Source organism: Bombina bombina, chromosome 9, assembly GCF_027579735.1.
Source record: "Bombina bombina isolate aBomBom1 chromosome 9, aBomBom1.pri, whole genome shotgun sequence".
NCBI classification, from domain to species: domain Eukaryota; kingdom Metazoa; phylum Chordata; class Amphibia; order Anura; family Bombinatoridae; genus Bombina; species Bombina bombina.
Window position 1 is genome coordinate 194,451,730 of NC_069507.1, and position 17,754 is coordinate 194,469,483.

Below are 17,754 nucleotides of genomic sequence, written 5' to 3' on the forward strand. Positions count from 1 at the left end.
GTTAGCTGGATGCTTCAGGGCATATAGGAACAGCTCATAATTAATAAAGGGGTTACTTAAGTGGATAGTTTTGCATGTTGGTGGGAAACCATGATTAAATGAACAGTCTACTTAAGAATTTTTATTGTTTAAAAAGATAGATTAACCATTTATTACCCATTCCCCAGTTTTGCGTAACCAACACGGTTATATTAATATACGTTTTACCTCTGTGATTACCTTGTATCTAAGCCTCTGCAAACTGCCCCCTTATTTCAGTTCTTTTTACTGACTTGCATTTTAGCCAATCAGTGCCCTCTCATAAATAATTCCACGGGCGTGAGCACTGTGTTATCTATATCGCACACATGAACTAATACCCTCTAGCTGGGAAAAACTGTCAAATGCCTTCAGATAAGAGGTGGCCTTCAAGGGCTTAGAAATTAGCATATGAGCCTACCTAGTTTTAGCTTCTTCTTTTTTTAGCTTAATTTTGACTTTATTGTCCCTTTAATAGAGTTAGACTCGGAAATCCTGTCATGTACACTGTCAGTTCTTAGGATTTGAAAACTTTAAATGTTTAGACAAAACTTACAGGAAAATGAGTTAAAGTGGTTAACAAAGGTATAATAATGCAAACGTGTTTTTACAATGCATTATATTTTTTTTGAAATTTTTTTTATTGAGGGTTTTTTATAATGACAACATAGAAATATGACTTATAAACATTACATTACATAGCAATGATTGTCTCAACAAAAATATAACAAAGAAAGGAAACATATAAGTGTCAAACTATAATTGAAAACCTCCTTTTTTTATCATAATGAACTTAGCTATTATTCCAGGCAATTGTGTTAAAACACATTCTGAAGGAGCACTGTAGCTACTAAGAAGACCCAATTTATTATGAACTTCTTAAGAACTTCTATATCTATCGATATAACAACACCAGAGAACCAGAATATGTAGCTGCTAAGTCAGACCAAAAACTGTCTCTCTGTTAGTTTAGCTTATCAAAGAATTTAATGCTTTTTATTATTAATGGGTCTTGATACCAAGAATAAAATATAGAGCAAGGGGGAAGTTGGAGAAGTATCAGCGGATAAGCACCGCTATATAAATAATTTGTCTATGTAACAATATTATTGAAATAGCAATGGTCAATGTTAATTGACTGGGTCAATTAGTTATCATAAAATAATGCGTGGCGTGTAGCACTAAACTATATGGCAGTTAAGTATGATTTTTAAAGGGTATCAAGAAGGGGTGAGTATGATGTGGACCCCATTCAGTTAGGATGGGAATTAAGTTTACTATTCAGTAGTTAAACAATTCTCCTTTTACGCAGAGTAAATTGAGTTAGGCTCAAAAGGGGAACCCTATACGTTTTACATTAATTATAAGCCCGCTAGTATGTGGATAGACACGAATAGCTAAGCTGACTAATTACCTAGGAGAACTTAAATCTGCCTAAAATTTTTTTCATCACGGGCATATAAACAAATTGCTCCGGCTCCCTATACTCATATATTAGTGTACCTGAACTGAGGGAGCATGTATGGCAGGATATATATACTCCTGATAGATACGGGTTGGTACGGAAATATATCACCATTTGAACCATATGTAAGCGGGCTCAGGCAGTATCTCCCCTCAGGGGTTATTGTCACCACTGGACACAGACGGGTAAGGGATAGTGGATATGACCCACTCACAAATGGAGAACGGGAAAGGGTGAGGGGAGACACAATTGGCGGGGAAATATTCTTAGAGCTGATGGCCCTATAGACACTCAAACAGGGGATATTGTGTTAAATACGCACCTATGCATAGGCATAGACATAGCACACACATATTTGGATTTGTCCCACGGAACCATGTTACAACTAAATGGGAGGTAAGGTGGACTATGAAGTTATATGGGAAACCATAAATATTGGGGTCCCCTGGTACATGGGGTACCGTTAAATAATACTAAGGTGTCCATGTTAGGTGGTAAAAGTCTAGCTACTTGCTAGCGTATTAGGTGAATATTTCAAATGGGTAAGCACTTGAGCTAATCAATGTTGACTGATCACATATACACATAGATACTCATAAACCCAAACGCCCACACAAAATGAGAAGCATCTGGATATAGGAAAGATAGCATCATAATTATGGTATGTTTAGGGCAGTGAATATATATTCCTCTGACACTCACACTGTATGTGATTACCCTGAATATAAAAAGTAAGAACACAGAGATATGTAACAGTTAAGGGGTATCGCAGCAAATGAAACATAGACATCACGCTTATGTGATAGGGACAACACCTGGGTGCAATCTGTGAGTTGAAGCTATTGAGGATTAGACTCAAATGAGTAATAATGAGGAACTTGGGCAATGTTCCATCTGTTGTTAAGCCAATTGGAGCTTCTTTAAAAAAAGCCTTGAGTATCATAGCAATAAGTGAGAAGGCTGAAGGTAAGGGTCAGTAAAATATTTGTGGACATATTTACACTAAAATTAAGATTGCCATAGTATACAGGGTAATAATCCCCTAACTGAAATTTGGCCAAGATAGGTGGTTATATAAATAGGCACTAGGGCCCCATATCAGAAACCAGAGAACAATAGTCTTGGTTCGCCTAAGAAGGGCCTCTCTATAACATCTATGTAATAGTGAAGGGCCTCAAGAAAGGCACAGCTGTAGTCGCTAAAACTATTAATCCACATGTGTTAATAAGGGAGAATGATAGCTGAAACAAATAACAGTAGACTTCCACAACAATCTATGGTAATGAAATGGAAGGTAACACACTAAAAAAACCCAGAAATAATCTATAACTCTCAATCAAACTAGTTACGACATACAGTTGGTGTGATATAGCAAACATAGTAAAATGTACTATTATTACGCAGACTGGAAGAGATATTTATATGGCATACAGCAGTCTTACTCAAGGCATACTTCTATAGTCATGACCTACTCTGTTACTAGTATAGCAAGAGGTCTTTCAGTTTATATCCCTCTGGGGTTACTTTGTTTATAGCCCTGCATTATTATTATTATCGGTTATTTGTAGAGCGCCAACAGATTCCGCAGCGCAGAACGGTATCATTTGTATACTTAATATAAATGAAAAACTAATAAACTTCGTGTAATATAAGTAGCAAAGCTAAGACTCCGATAAGGCTCTATGGCAGATAGTGTACTAGAAGAGGACGATAAGCAATATCATAATATACAGTTAATAGGTATAACCATAAAATTAGCCTATGTGGCTATGAGAAAACCATGGGGAAAAATAGTAATGACCAACAGGAAAGTTTTAACAAATTATGAGTACTTAAGCAATAATAAACAAGCGTTAACCCATTCCTATAGTCACATTCAAGACAAGCAATGTTGACATCAATATCTGGATCTCTATGTTGTTGCTGCTGTCTTACATAATAGCTGCAGACTAATAACTTGTGCATATCAAACTTCACATCAGACATTTTAATCATGTCGCCATTAAAATTAGTCTAATAGGCTGTAGAATAACTAAAAGTTCAAGGTATATATATATATATAGTTCTTAAGCTTGTCCGTGAGGGAGTAACGTGGAAGAAGAATTTGAATAATACCATAACAGCACTATCTGAGCCTGGACACATGCTCTGCATAAACATAGCTCTCCAGTCTAGCCCACACCTAAGCGAATCCATCCTGTATACTGTGCGACTGTCGAGAGGCTCAGCGCACTCCACAGTAATACCAACACAAGCTGCATTACACAAAGCAGCAAAACAAGTACCTCCATGCCGCTTGTACCTTTAAGGGGACCGTAGTAAGGTGCGCTGCAATTATATATGTAGATGCCAGAAATATTGCGGGTCATGTCAGCAATAAATGTAGTGTCTCTCCCAGAGGACTCAAAGAGCTTCCCACTCTGCGCAGTTGGTTCACCGTTTTGTAGGGGAGGGTAATCAAACAGACCGCAGTTTCCTAAAGAAGGTGATGTGAAATATATTGTGCGGCTGTACCTCTGCGAGGTCTCCAGTACACAAAATGGCCTAGTGTCGGTTTCTGTCCCAGGCTTACGTGTAAGACCACTTGTTGCATAGCTGCAGTCTGGCGGCCAGAATTCTGTGTGGCTAATTAGACAGGGGCTGCAACGGCTCAGATGCAGAGCTCCCAGATCATCATCATCCCCTTTGTATAGCTGAGAAGGCTGATGAAGCGCTAGCGACAGGCCTTCCATGGATAACACCTTCTGTGGGCCTCCGGAGTCTCGGCTAATTAGTGCGTTACTGACCGTCAATCTCATAGCAGACTCCAATACATTAGAGAAGTCTGAAAAACAGATATCCATCTGACGATCAAGAACCCTCAGCAGGACAAACAATAGGTCGCAATCTTCCTCCGGTATGGTATTAGCTTCTGTAGTTGTCCCCTGCATAGTTGAGCTGATAGTAGTGGAGTAAGGCCCACCTGATTTGCTGCTCTCAGTGCGTAGAGTCTCTCCCAGAGGGGATACTAAACCTTGAATTAGCGGCATAAATAAGTCTGGGCAGATGAGCTTTTCAGAGTATGCCATTTAACTATAATGCTGATGTAAAATTAGATGAGCTCTTAGGCCTCAATTAAATAAAATAGCTATATCCAGCTAAAAGTACAAGGGTTATGCTTCTAACTGCCTTGGCTGTTGGCTCCGCCCCCCGCATTATATATTTTTTTATATTATATTCTCAAAAGTGTTTACTGTGTTTTACTCAGTGTACACTTTGTCAGATAAACATGTACGTAAGAATTATAAGATTCTAATTTTCAGGTTATGTAGCATTATGTATTATTATTTATATTCCTTTATATACCTGTGGTTTATTTTAAACAGTAGATAGTTATGTGTTCAGTGAAACGTTGAAGTCACTGCACATGTAACGCTTTCTGCTTTAATAATCCAGCTGAGCAAACTGATTATCAGTGCAAATTACCCCAATTTTAGGATTCTAGCAGGAAAATAAAATCTTTGCCATTATGCATTATTGACACCTGGAAACTATGGCTAGATTTTAAGAAACATTTTAAATAACATGTTTTGCATTTTTGATATTTGATACAAACAAAGGTTTATAAAAATGAGTTTTATGTTTCCTCTTTTAGACTATGTATGTGTGAAATACAATTCAAAAATCCATTCAAAGGTGGTGGTGTACATCCTAAATTTACAGATGTTAAAGGGACATTGTACAATAGATTTTTCTTTACATAAATGTTTTGTAGATGATCTATATATATAGCCCATACAGGTTTTTTTTTTTTTGTTTGTTTTTTAAATGTATAGTTTTTGCTTATTTTTAAGTAACATTGTGCTGATTTTCAGACAACTAACCAAGCCCCAAAGTTTAGAAGTAGACTGTTGTCTACCTACTTCAGCTTGCTCCAGTTTGTGTAAAGGGTCTTTTCATATGCAGGGGGTTTGTGTCTGCCCTTCCTGCTTTCCAGCCCATTTCAGTGGGTGTCTCAGCCTAACCTTTTCAACAGTGCTAAACTGGGAGCTTCTAAATAAGTTTTTAAAAGGTTTTATACTGAATGTTCAGTATCTGTGCATATTGTTCTTTTTAGTAGTGTCTTTTATATGCAGTTATATGAAAATTGGTGTATACTGTCCTTTTAATTGAGAATGTTTTGTGTTGCATTTTTTAATTGTAATTCTTTAATCCCACTTTTACCAGTTTATATACACTATGAGCCAAATTAATGAATTATAAAAGTACTTTATAGACAAAAAATATATATTGTGTATATAAATATTTAGAATTAAGAAATATTTTTCTAGTGCTTTTTTTTGTAAGAAAAAGGTGTCAGTATTTACTGATTATTGATTTATATAATGGGTCGATTTATCAACCTCTTCAGCAGGCTTTACCTGCCTACGACTGCAGGTTCTCACAAGAGAACCTGCAGTCCATATTTAACAAGACCGCTGCTTCCCTAACCTTTTGCCACCTCTTAGGTGGCGCATTTCAATCTCCCTGGTCTCGTCCGACCGGGGAGATTGAAAGATCCTGCCTGCGCATGATTGGCTGTGCTTGGGCAAGGGGCAGGATTGCACACAAGCGCAAAATAGCACTTTTTTGTGTGTAATGCTGAATTTTGATAGTGGAAAATTCTGTTTGGAGCTAAAACTAAACATTTGCAGAAAGAGACAATGACATGGTTAAATCGCATCCTAGATCTGCACATTTAAGCTAGGACATGCTACATATGCGTACATCTGATACTTTGGGGCTTGGTTAGGAGTCTGAAAATCAGCACAATGTTATTAATAAATAAGCAAACTATACATTGTTAAAAAAAAAAACACTCCCAGATGAGCTATATACTGTAACTGGATCATCTACAAAACAGTTATGCAAAGAAAAATCTAATGTACAATGTCCCTTTAATACAACCAATACAAAAGTGCTAAACAAATTCAAATTTAGGAACTAGACAAATTTAGGAGTCTATGGAGAGTAAATGTATGTAGAAATATATAGAGAGAGAGAAAAACCCAAGAAAATGAAAATCCAGGAGTACATTATAAGATCTCTATCTCTGGATATTTGTCAAGCCCTGCACTCTTATTATGAGTCTCTGACTGCCCATTTGATTCACTGTTTTATGTGTGGAGCAGACAGCTCTGGGAAGCCTGCTGCGGCACTGCCCAATAGATTAGTCAAATATTTCAATTCTTTACATTTTCTTCTGGGGCTAAATAGGGAACAAGAAAATGCCACCATGATACATTAATATAGCTTTATGTATTTATAGCCCCCAGAGTACATTTCATTTAGCAGGTAAAATTAAATGTCTTATTTCCTCCTTGATACCCAAAATAGCAAGTAAAACACTAAATCAATATAGGCTAAAAGTGAAAAATATATCTCTGCTTAACTTTATAATATATTCTGGAGGGGACATATAATACACACCCCAGGTGTTTTCATGAAACCCTTTTCCTCCTAGTCACAGCCAGGCTGTCACAGTACTTACAACACAAAGCAAACAGCATTCAGTGTATTATCTGCATTGTTGAGCTGATCTAATTTTCAATGTTAATTTACATCCACTTGCTGAATCCCAACAGATAATGTCTGCTGAGGATGTAGGTAGCAGTAATAGGCATTGGACGATTATATATCTGATCTCAAATTTAGAAGCAATTAAATCTGTTTTTTTCCTCCCTCAAAAACAAAATAAACCACTATTATAGGTATATTTCGTATATACTTAAAGGGACACTAAACCCCACATTTTTCTTTCATGATACAGATAGAGAATACAGTTTTAAACAACATTCCCATTTATTTCTATTATCTCATTTGCTTCACTCTTTAGATATCTTTTGTTGAAGAAATAGCATTGCACATGGGTGAGCCAATCACACAAGACATCTATGTGCAGCTACTAAGCCTATCTATGCTTTTCAGCAAAGATATCAAGAGAATGAAGCAAATTTGATAATAGAAGCAAATTAGAAAGTTGTTTAAAATTGCCTGATCTTTCTAGATCATGAGAGAAAAATTGGGATTAATTTCCCTTTAACTTGTAATATGTACCAACTTTTTATATATCCACTAATACAGAATGATACATTTATTTTGTAGTTTTATATACGACCTCTCTAATAACTGAAAGCATGCAAATACACTAACAACTGTGGATTCAAACCATTTTTCTGAATAAAATATATGGATAATAAATTTTGGTGTCAATCATAAAGAATTGTTTAAGGGGCATAATAGTAGAAAAATGAGATGCTCTAATTCGTTAGAGTATGTAATTTTAAGAGTAGTGACCTTGCACTACTGTGTGTTTAACCCTGCAAAGTGTTTTAAACACACAGAAGTACCACTCACGACCCACAGAGCACTGCAGTTAACAAGCGCAAACTGCCACTGATCTTGTTTCACAGGTAGGTTGTGCGACTAGAACTGCTGATGGGATCAGTGGCGGTTTCCTCTTAGGACCAGCAGTGCTTTGTGGGTCCTGAGTGGTACTATCATGGCCCTTTAATCGCTTAGTAATTGGATCAGTTCTTTGCACTAACGAAAAATAGACTAAAAATGTAATGTATCCTAAAATATTTCACTATACATACTAGACCATCTTGCAGCGTACTTTATTTATATTGCTTGGCTATCTTGTAATTTAATTTTAATATAAAAATCTATTTATTTTTTCACTACCCAAAAAGATACTGAAATGTATTTTGGCTTTGATTACTTGATCAGTGCAGCAGCTCATTTTTATCTGTGCCTAAAATCAACAAGAGGATTTTCAAGGGGCATGCCCCTGGACTGCTAAACAATACACATTTTCATGACAAACTGACCATTTTAAATTCTATGAGAACTAGTTGTATGAAGTCAGTTTGCATCGCAATGATTAATTGCACGTATATACTGTGTACGTATAAAAATACTACGTGACATGAAAGTAAAAAAAAAATTAAACATTCATGCTTCAGAAAGATCATAGAATTTACACAACTTTCCATATTAATGATATTATCCATTTTGCTTAGTTCTCTTGGTATCCTTTGTTAAAGTGTAATCCTTGGTAAGCTCAGGAGCGTGCACGTGTCCTTAGCTATTTACCAGAATTGTTTGCAACAAGGTTTATAGCAATGTTATACATTGTTGCAAACTCTACTGTTAGTATAGGGTGTCTGTAGCATAATGTGGCAGCAGTGAATGTAACTATGTATATCATTGATATAAATATTGTTGCTAACATTGCTGCCAAATTATTATTATTATTATTGGTTATTTGTAGAGCGCCAACAGATTCCGCAGCGCTATAAACAAAGGGGGAGTACAACAAAACAATTACAGGGTAGAGGGCCCTGCCAAGAGTCGCACTGTTGTAGTCAGCTCTTACAAAGGTGATCTACAAACAGCTGTACTCTTAGGCTTACATGCTAAGGGGGTTCAGGGGATAGCAATGGAGGAGAGGAACTGATATTAGGAAAGGTTAGTGTAGGTTGTATGCATCCCTGAACAGTAGAGTCATTAGGGAGCACTTGAAGCTTTTAAAACTAGAAGAGAGTCTTGTGGAGCGAGGCAGAGAGTTCCACAAGATGGGAGCCAGTCTGGAGAAGTCCTGTAAACGGGAGTGTGATGAGGTGACAAGAGAGGAGGAGAGTAGGAGGTCATGAGCAGAGTGAAGGGGACGGGAGGGAGAGTATCTGGAGACAAGGTCTGAGATGTAAAGGGGAGCAGTGCAGTTGAGGGCTTTGTCTGTCAGAATGAGAATTTTGTGTTTGATCCTAGAGGCAAGAGGAAGCCAGTGAAGAGATTGGCAGAGAGGTGCAGCAGATGAAGAGCGACATGTACGGAAGATGAGTCTGGCAGAGGCATTCATTATGGATTGTAAAGGAGCTAGGCGGCAGGTGGGGAGACCAGAGAGAACAGAGTTGCAGTAATCAAGGCGGGAAAGGATGAGATAGTGGATTAAAATCTTAGTTGTGACTTGTGTAAGGAAATGTCTAATTTTAGAGATGTTTTTAAGGTGGAAGCGCCAGGCTTTAGCTAAGTACTGAATGTGAGGAGTGAAAGAGATCTGAGGCAAGTGTGACCCCGAGACATCGGAGCCAAATGGATAAAGACACGTGTACGCTCCTGAACTCACCTAGGATTACTCAATCTAAACAAGAATACATAAGATCTAAGCAAAAATTATAATAGAAATAAATTGCTTTTCTCTATCAAGGATCAAATTTATTCAAACAAAGATTTCTAATTATTCATCTGCTTCTCGTGTAACTATTGGATCAGATTTTTTTACTTCATGAAATGTAATTATAACCATGTTGAAAAGTGTGTAATTTGTGTTAAATAAATCAACTGCTTGAATAACTAATTACAGTTTATTGGACTCTCTCATTTAGTTATTTGAAGTTTCTGATCACCAGCCCTTCTGCTTCAATAACTGTAAACATCAACCGTTAAAGGGCATTTTTAAAAAATTCTCTGTGTTAGTACATGTTATTATTGCATCACTGTGTTTAAAGGGGCAGTAAATGCCACGCAATTACGAGACATTTGTGTTGTGTTGCTATAGAATAACACATGAGCAGTCTTAACATTTTAAAACAAACTAACATCCTTTCACTCTAATTAGTTTTCAATAGCCAAACTCCACCCACTATTTGCCTTATTTGGAGGAGCCAAGTTAGTGTAAAGTACAGTACATTGATTTGCAGTTGTTATCTGATATAGCCAATTAGGGATAAATATGCAGCAGAGTTAGCCTTGAGAGGTCAGCAGGGGTGCCAGTTCTGAGAATTAAAAATAGCTCAATTTTCAGAGCTAAATTACAATACAAAGCTACTAGTAAATAATGAAATTATGTATAACTAAACATATGTGTGTATCCACCAGTCACCAGCTTGCTCCTAAGCCTAACTATGTATGTTTTTCAACAAAGAATACCAAGGGAATGAAGTAAATTTGACACTAGAACTACATTAAAAAGTCTTTTAAAATTGCATTGCCTAACTTAACCACAAAAGTTTAATTTTGACATCCATGTCCCTTTAAATTGAAAGGCCTGTTACAAGGTGAACAAGGGTATTGGTATCACCTAGAGAATTTGGGGATTCCAGTGATGTCACCACACATGGGTATGGTGACAGTCTGCACAAAAATTGTTATAACATTTAACCCTCTAAATTGCTGCCTGCTTATAAGCCACTACAGACAGCCTCTTAATCACATGCTTTGGTATTTGCTTTTCACAACAGGAGACTGCTTGTTCATGTGAGCCATATAGATAACAATGTGTTCACACAGTACTAAATGCAAGTCAATAGATGATAAATAAATAGACATGTGCTAAAGGGGCAGGCTGCAGAGGCTTAGATACAAGGTAATCCCAGAGGTAAAAAGTGTATTAATATAACAGTGTTGGTTGTGCAAAACTGGGGAATAACATTTTTGTCCCTTTAAGTGATTTGGGGGGGGGGTATTTTCAGCAAACGATACCAAGAGAACTAATCAAATTAGATAATAGAAGTAAATTAGAATGTTGTTAAAAATTGTATTCTTTACCTGAATCACAAAATATTTTTTTTTTGTTTCATATCCATTTAAGAGGGTAGTAAGTTACACATTGGCATCACTTTAACCAGCAGGTGTCGCTGTGAGTTAAGGTACCACTAGGGTTCTGTCCATATGACAAGTATGGTAAATGCTAATGAGGCCCATTTATCACGCTCCGTATGGAGCTTGAGGGCCCATGTTTCTGGCGAGTCTTCAGACTCGCCACAAACACAAGTTATGGAGCAGCGGTGTAAAGACCGCTGCTCCATAACTCTGTCCGCCTGCTCTGATGAGGCGCACAGGAATCGCCACAATTCAACCCAATCAAGTACGATCGGGTTGATTGACACCTCCCTGCTGGCGGACCATTGGCCGCGAGTCTGCAGGGGGCGGCGTTGCACCAGCAGCTCTTGTGAGCTGCTGGTTCAATGCTGAATGCGGAGAGCGTATTGCTCTCCGCATTCAGCGATGTCTGTCGGACCTTATCTGCACTGTCGGATCAGGTCCGGCAGACATTTGATAATTCGTCCTCTCTATGTTTCAGGTAGAAAACTCTATAAACCTTCTTGTATAATTTTTCTAATATTCTTGAAATTCCTATGAAAGCCTGTCCTATAAATGAGTCTTAAAACCAGTTTTTCAGTGTCCCATTACTTGTAACTTCTATTTTCACAAGTCTAATTACATTTTTGATAGTGCTTAACTTTTTTTTTTTGCAGTCTTTTTTTTTTTTCTTACTATTTTGTTATCTTTTAATTTTTCAGTCACCCAAGTGAAACCCATTAAGCGTGCCTCTGTTATTAGTTACTCGACACTCTTCGAGTTAAAAGGCTGCTGTTATATATGGAATCTGTCGTATATTTGAAGTGAATACATTTGTACGGGGTCTTTGTTCTATAATAGGTCTACATACTTGAAGCTGTGAAAAAAGCCAGGAAAGGTTGACCGATGTGTTAAATGAAACGTTCCTTGCTAGACCGACAAATTATCAGGCAGCGTTTGTTTTTATTTCTTATGAGAATTCTTTTTTCTTCTCTTTTTTTTAGTCAGAATAAACAAAGAGACGTATTAGTATATGTTTTAAACATCAATATTATTGTATAAAATATACTTCTATGTTTCTCAATTAGTCTTTTATTTTTTTTAGGGTGTAATAATTTCTGGTTTGAGAATATATTATGTTAAGAGGTTTTGACAGTTGGTAACACTTTTAAACTTTGAGATTTGTTCAAGCTAATTTAATTTGCGTAATTGCCACAGAGCAATGAGTATTTGAAAAGTCATTTGTTTTTTCTGAAATTACAACATTTCAATTGTGTCATTTACTAATTGCTTTTTGTATTATTTTTTTTTTCTTTTCAGGTACGTGTACTGGTTGCAATGCTACCTTCTCAGTACTGAAGAAAAGGGTAAGTTTTGTGGCTTTTGTAGAATGTATTATGTTTGGCTATTTTAGATTGTCCAGAAGTTAGATGTAGGTAACAAAAAAAAAACAAAAAAATAGTGATAGACTTAAACAGCACTAAAATTACATCGACTTAAAGGTCTCTTAACATATGTGTCTAGTGGCGTATTTAGGTTTTGTGCTGCCCTAGGCACTCAACATTCTGCTGCCTCTCCCCAGGTTTTAAGCCTTTTTTTGGCAAGGGTATAACATGACTTTTTTTTCATGGTATTTCCAAAGTACATGTGTGTATATGTGTGTGTGAGTTTGTATATGGTGAGTGTGTAGTGTAGTGTGAGAGTGTGTAGTGTGGGTGTAGTGAGTGTGTGTAGCAACAGGTGATTCCCCCTGAACAATCTGCCACCCTAGGCAAGTGCCTTGTTTGCCTAGGCCAAAATACGCCCCTTTGTTAAAACGTTGACTGTTAAAAGCATATGCGTATTTCAGTTTTGAACACAAGCAGGCAAGCGTGCTTGAATCCCAAAACATATCTGTGTATACCACTGAAACATTGAAAAAGGCACTTTTGCTGATGCAAGTTTATTGCCGAAATGCTTTTATTCAAAATTCTAAGCACTTATTCAAATTAAAATTTTTACTATTATAGCCCTTAAGGGACAGTCTACACCTTAGTCATCTTAAAGTCTTACCTTAGATTAAGCTGCAAATAGCCCCTTGCACCCCTTTCTATATCATGCAGCAGAAACCGTAAAAAAGTTACTTTAAAGTGAATATTGTTTCTGGCCAGTTTAAAAAGGTTGCCAAGCTCAGCCCACTAATGACATTACGATCTGGGGTGCATCTAGTCACTCTGCTGAATATCATTGACAGTCTGTTGAATTCAACTAGTGAGCCTTTTGTGATTGGATGTCATATACAGCCTAGATCATAATGTCATCAGTGGGCAGAGCTTGGCAGCCATTTTAAACTGTCCAGAAACAATATTCATTTTAAAATAATGTTTTTACTGTTCCTGCTACATGATATAGAAAAGATGCAGGAGGCTATTTGAAGCTTAAGGTAAGACTTTAAGATGACCAGGGTGTAGACTGTCCCTTTAAAGCATAAGATGGCAAAAAACTTACCTTACAAAAATGTCTTCTTTGTATTGTTCGAAAATGCCAAGGTGCCTCTGACGTTTTCAGTTGGTCTAATAAAGAGCAGTCCTGTGAATTACAGGCGTATTGGCTCTGGATTGGCTGTTAGCATTTTTACAAGACAGTGGAAAATGCCAGAGGCAACTGTATCTTCTGTGTATTCTAACATGGAAATTAAGAGTTTTTAAAAGTGTTTTTGCTTTTTCATTTGTAAATTGTTAAATATATTTTTTTCAAGAACATTTATGTCCTTTTAAGTTTACAACAGGAATAGGATTTAGCCTAATATGTGGCATTAACAAAAATTGCATTTCAATTTCTATAAACTGAGTGTTCTTCAATGTTTTATAAATGAGTTCACACTCCTCAATTCATAAAATGTACCTTGATCAAAAAAGTTAGCAAACAAACTGTTATAACATTATGTTCTTTACCTCTATGTCAGTGTTTCTCAACCACGGTCCTGAAGTACCCCTAACAGGCCAGGTTTTTATTACAACTGAACTAGAGCACAGGTAATAATCAGCTGATGGGTAAGAGCAGGTTAGTAACCATGGTTACCGATCAGCTGATTATATTACCTGTCCTCTAGTTCAGCTGTAATGAAAACCTGACCTGTTGGGAGTACTTGAGGACCTCGGTTGAAAAACACTGCTTTATTTTACAATGAAAAAAAAAGACTACAAAAATGAGAAAATGGTCCTATCTTGTTTAAATTATAGCCCTTGCTAGTAACTTTACCTAAGCCTCTATACAAGTGCTTTCCAAACTGTGTGTCGTGACACTTGCGTCGGTGGCAATGTGTAGGTGTGTCCTTGTTTCAGCACTAATTTCTTTTAATTTTAATTTTTTTTTAAAAATGTTTTTGGTTTCCGACTTTCCGCCTGCCTGCTACGCATATCACATGGTTGACACGTGATTGATACCTAGTGGTTCACAGATCATCTTAACCTATTGGCGCAGCTCAGCAGGAACTGAAACTATTCGCTTTGGCGGCACATTGGCTCTTGACTCCTCATATAGTCTCCTCAGTCGGCTCGTGACTGCATGTGTAGTCAGTGAGTGGGACAGCAGTGTAAATACATTTCGTTATTATATAATTTATGTATGTGTCCGTATCTCTTAAAACAAGTTAGTTTAACCTGTTTGCTAGGACAACTGAATTACTGTTTCGCAAAATGATGTAGGTCTAAAAAGTGTGTCACCAACATGAAAAGTTTGGAAAGCTCTGCTCTATACATATGGAAATAATACATATTATGTGCTACAAATAGGTTACAATGTATGGATACCAATTGAAAAACCTCTTGATCATCAGCATTTTTTATGTTAATGAGTTTTGAAGACGGGTCTAGTTTAAAGCATTGATGTTATTACTTCTAAAATATAGAGAAACATAAGCTTAATTTTGATATTGACTAATATTTCCATTAGAGGAACTGCAGAGCACATTGTTTAATGCTGGCGTTTGGCATTTTATACCAAATGAAAAATAATGGCCAATGTGACATTTTGGCAGATCAGGCATTTCAACAACTGAACATCGTTTTATATTCATTACTTATTTGATTTAATTTCCTCTTTCTGACAGAGAAGCTGCAGTAACTGTGGAAATAGCTTCTGTTCGAGATGCTGTTCGTTCAAAGTCTTAAAATCTGTTATGGGAGCCACAGGTTAGTGACACACAGCTATTTCTTGTGCGGTTTATTCACCTCTTGTATAAATGCTGCACAAATAGTTTTCATTAAAGGGACAGTCAACTCCAAAAAATGTATTGTTTTAAAAGATAGATAATCCCTTTATTACCCATTCCCCAGTTTTGCATAACCAACACAGTTATATTAATACACTTCCTCTGATTACCTTGTATCTAAGCCTCTTCTGACAACCCCCTGACTACATGACTTTTTATTTATTATCTTTTGGCTTGCATTTAGCCCAATTAGTGCAGTGTCTGCCACAAACTACATGCGTGAGCACAATGTTATCTATATGGCTCACATGAACTAGCACTCCCCTGTTGTGAAAAGCTAATAAAAAAGCATGTGATCATTGGGCTATCTTTAGTGACTTAAAAACAGACAGAAATTTAGAGGTTTAAAGTTTATAAAGTATATTAATATAACCATGTTGGTTGTGCAAAGCTGGGGAATGGGTATTAAAGGCGTTATCTATCTTTTTAAACAATAACAATTTTTGAGTTTACTGTCCCTTTAAGTGCTGTCTGCACGTGTCCTAGTGAGAAAAATTCCAAAGAATTTCAAACAATGGTTTTACATGCTCTGTTTTTTTAATGATGAAATTATGCTTTTGTGACACTGTCTCTTTAAAGGGAGATTAACTAAATTACCCATCGTTTTCAGCAATCGGATAGTTGCAGTGCCAGATATTTTAAAACAAAAGTGCAAGATCTTTTTGAGCTGCACTTCTGTTTTAATATATCTGCTGTCAGACCTATCTGAATGCTGGAAACTACAGGTAACTTTGTCTACTTTCTATTAATACTCAACATTAGCAGGAAGCACCTTTAAAGGGACATGGAACCCAACATTGTCCTTTTATGATTGAGATAGATAGAGCATACAATTTTAACCCCTTCGCTACCAGGAACTTTAGAGAAAAACTTGCCCAAAATACCAGAGAATTTTTAGCATTTTTGATATCACTCCATTTTAAAAAAAATAGAGCCTTGTTTTTTATTTTTTATTTACCTATCAAAACTATATATATATATTTTTAACCCCTTAAGGACCAAGGACGTAAAGGGTACGTCCTACAAAAACTGTCACTTAATGACCAAGGATGTACCCTGTACATCCTCAGGGTTTTCAAGCGCTGGAAGCGATCGTACCCTACCAGTAAGCAATATTAGAAAGTGCCAATCAGCCCATGAGCATTAGTAGGCAGTACACAACTGATTTGTTTTCATTTACATTTTTTAAAAGTTTAGTTTCTTTCATGTAATTGGCAAGAGTCCATGAGCTAGTGACATATGGGATATACAATCCTACCAGGAGGGGCAAAGTTTCCCAAACCTCAAAATGCCTATAAATACACCCCTCACCACACCCACAATTCAGTTTTACAAACTTTGCCTCCTATGGAGGTGGTGAAGTAAGTTTGTGCTAAGATTTCTACGTTGATATGCGCTTCTCAGCATTGTTGAAGCCCTATTCCTCTCAGAGTACAGCGAATGTCAGAGGGACGTGAAGGGAGTATCACTTATTTGAATACAATTATTTCCCTAACGGGGGTCTATTTCATAGGTTCTCTGTTATCGGTCGTAGAGATTCATCTCCTACCTCCCTTTTCAGATCGACGATATACTCTCAATTTACCATTACCTCTACTAATAACTGTTTTAGTACTGGTTTGGCTATCTGCTATATGTGGATGGGTGTCTTTTGGTAAGTATGTTTTCATTACTTAAGACACTCTCAGCTATGGATTGGCACTTTATGCATTTATATAAAGTTCTAAATATATGTATTGTACTTATATTTGCCATGAGTCAGGTTCATGTATTTCCTTCTGCAGACTGTCAGTTTCATATTTGGGGAATATAAACATTTTAAGAAATTTATTTCTTGCCTGGGGTTTAGTCTTTTTTTCAATTGACTACTTCTTGCAATTGCGGGTATTAGGCCCGCGGGTGTGTCAAATGCTAAACTTTATTGCGTCATTTTTGGTGCAAATAAATACGTTTATGACGCAACTTCGTAACTTTCACACGGCGGCGTCATTAGTGACGCGAGTGTGTCATTTCCGGTTATTTTTGGCACCAAAAAAGTTTACGTTACGTTGTGCGTCATACTTGGCGCCAAACTTTTTCATTATTTCAATACCCCTTGTATGTTTGCCTCTTGCTTTTTTTCTCTATCAGAGGCCTATGCTATTGCATTTTTTTCCCATTCTTGAAACTGTCATATAAGGAAATAGATAATTTTGCTTTATATGTTGTTTTTTCTCTTACATTGTGCAAGATGTCCCAATCTGATCCTGTCTCAGAAGTTTCTGCTGGAACATTGCTGCCTGACATCGGTTCTACCAAAGCTAAGTGCATTTGTTGTAAAATTGTAGAAATTATTTCACCGAATGTCATTTTTAATAGTTGTCGTGATAAACTTTTACATGCAGATAGTGTTTCCATCAGTAATAGTACATTGCCA

General features: G+C 36.7%; 1 protein-coding gene across 4 annotated transcripts in view; it reads left to right on the top strand.

Annotated features, from left to right (window-relative positions):
• The window catches only part of ZFYVE27 (zinc finger FYVE-type containing 27), a 346,652-nt gene that overhangs the window by 313,946 nt on the left and 14,952 nt on the right, over positions 1–17,754 (top strand). For all 4 annotated transcript variants that reach the window (XM_053692545.1, XM_053692546.1, XM_053692547.1 and 1 more), the window contains 2 exons: positions 12,407–12,453; positions 15,177–15,258. In XM_053692545.1, the coding sequence (XP_053548520.1) occupies positions 12,407–12,453; positions 15,177–15,258 (129 nt within the window). The remainder of the gene's footprint in view (positions 1–12,406; positions 12,454–15,176; positions 15,259–17,754) is intronic.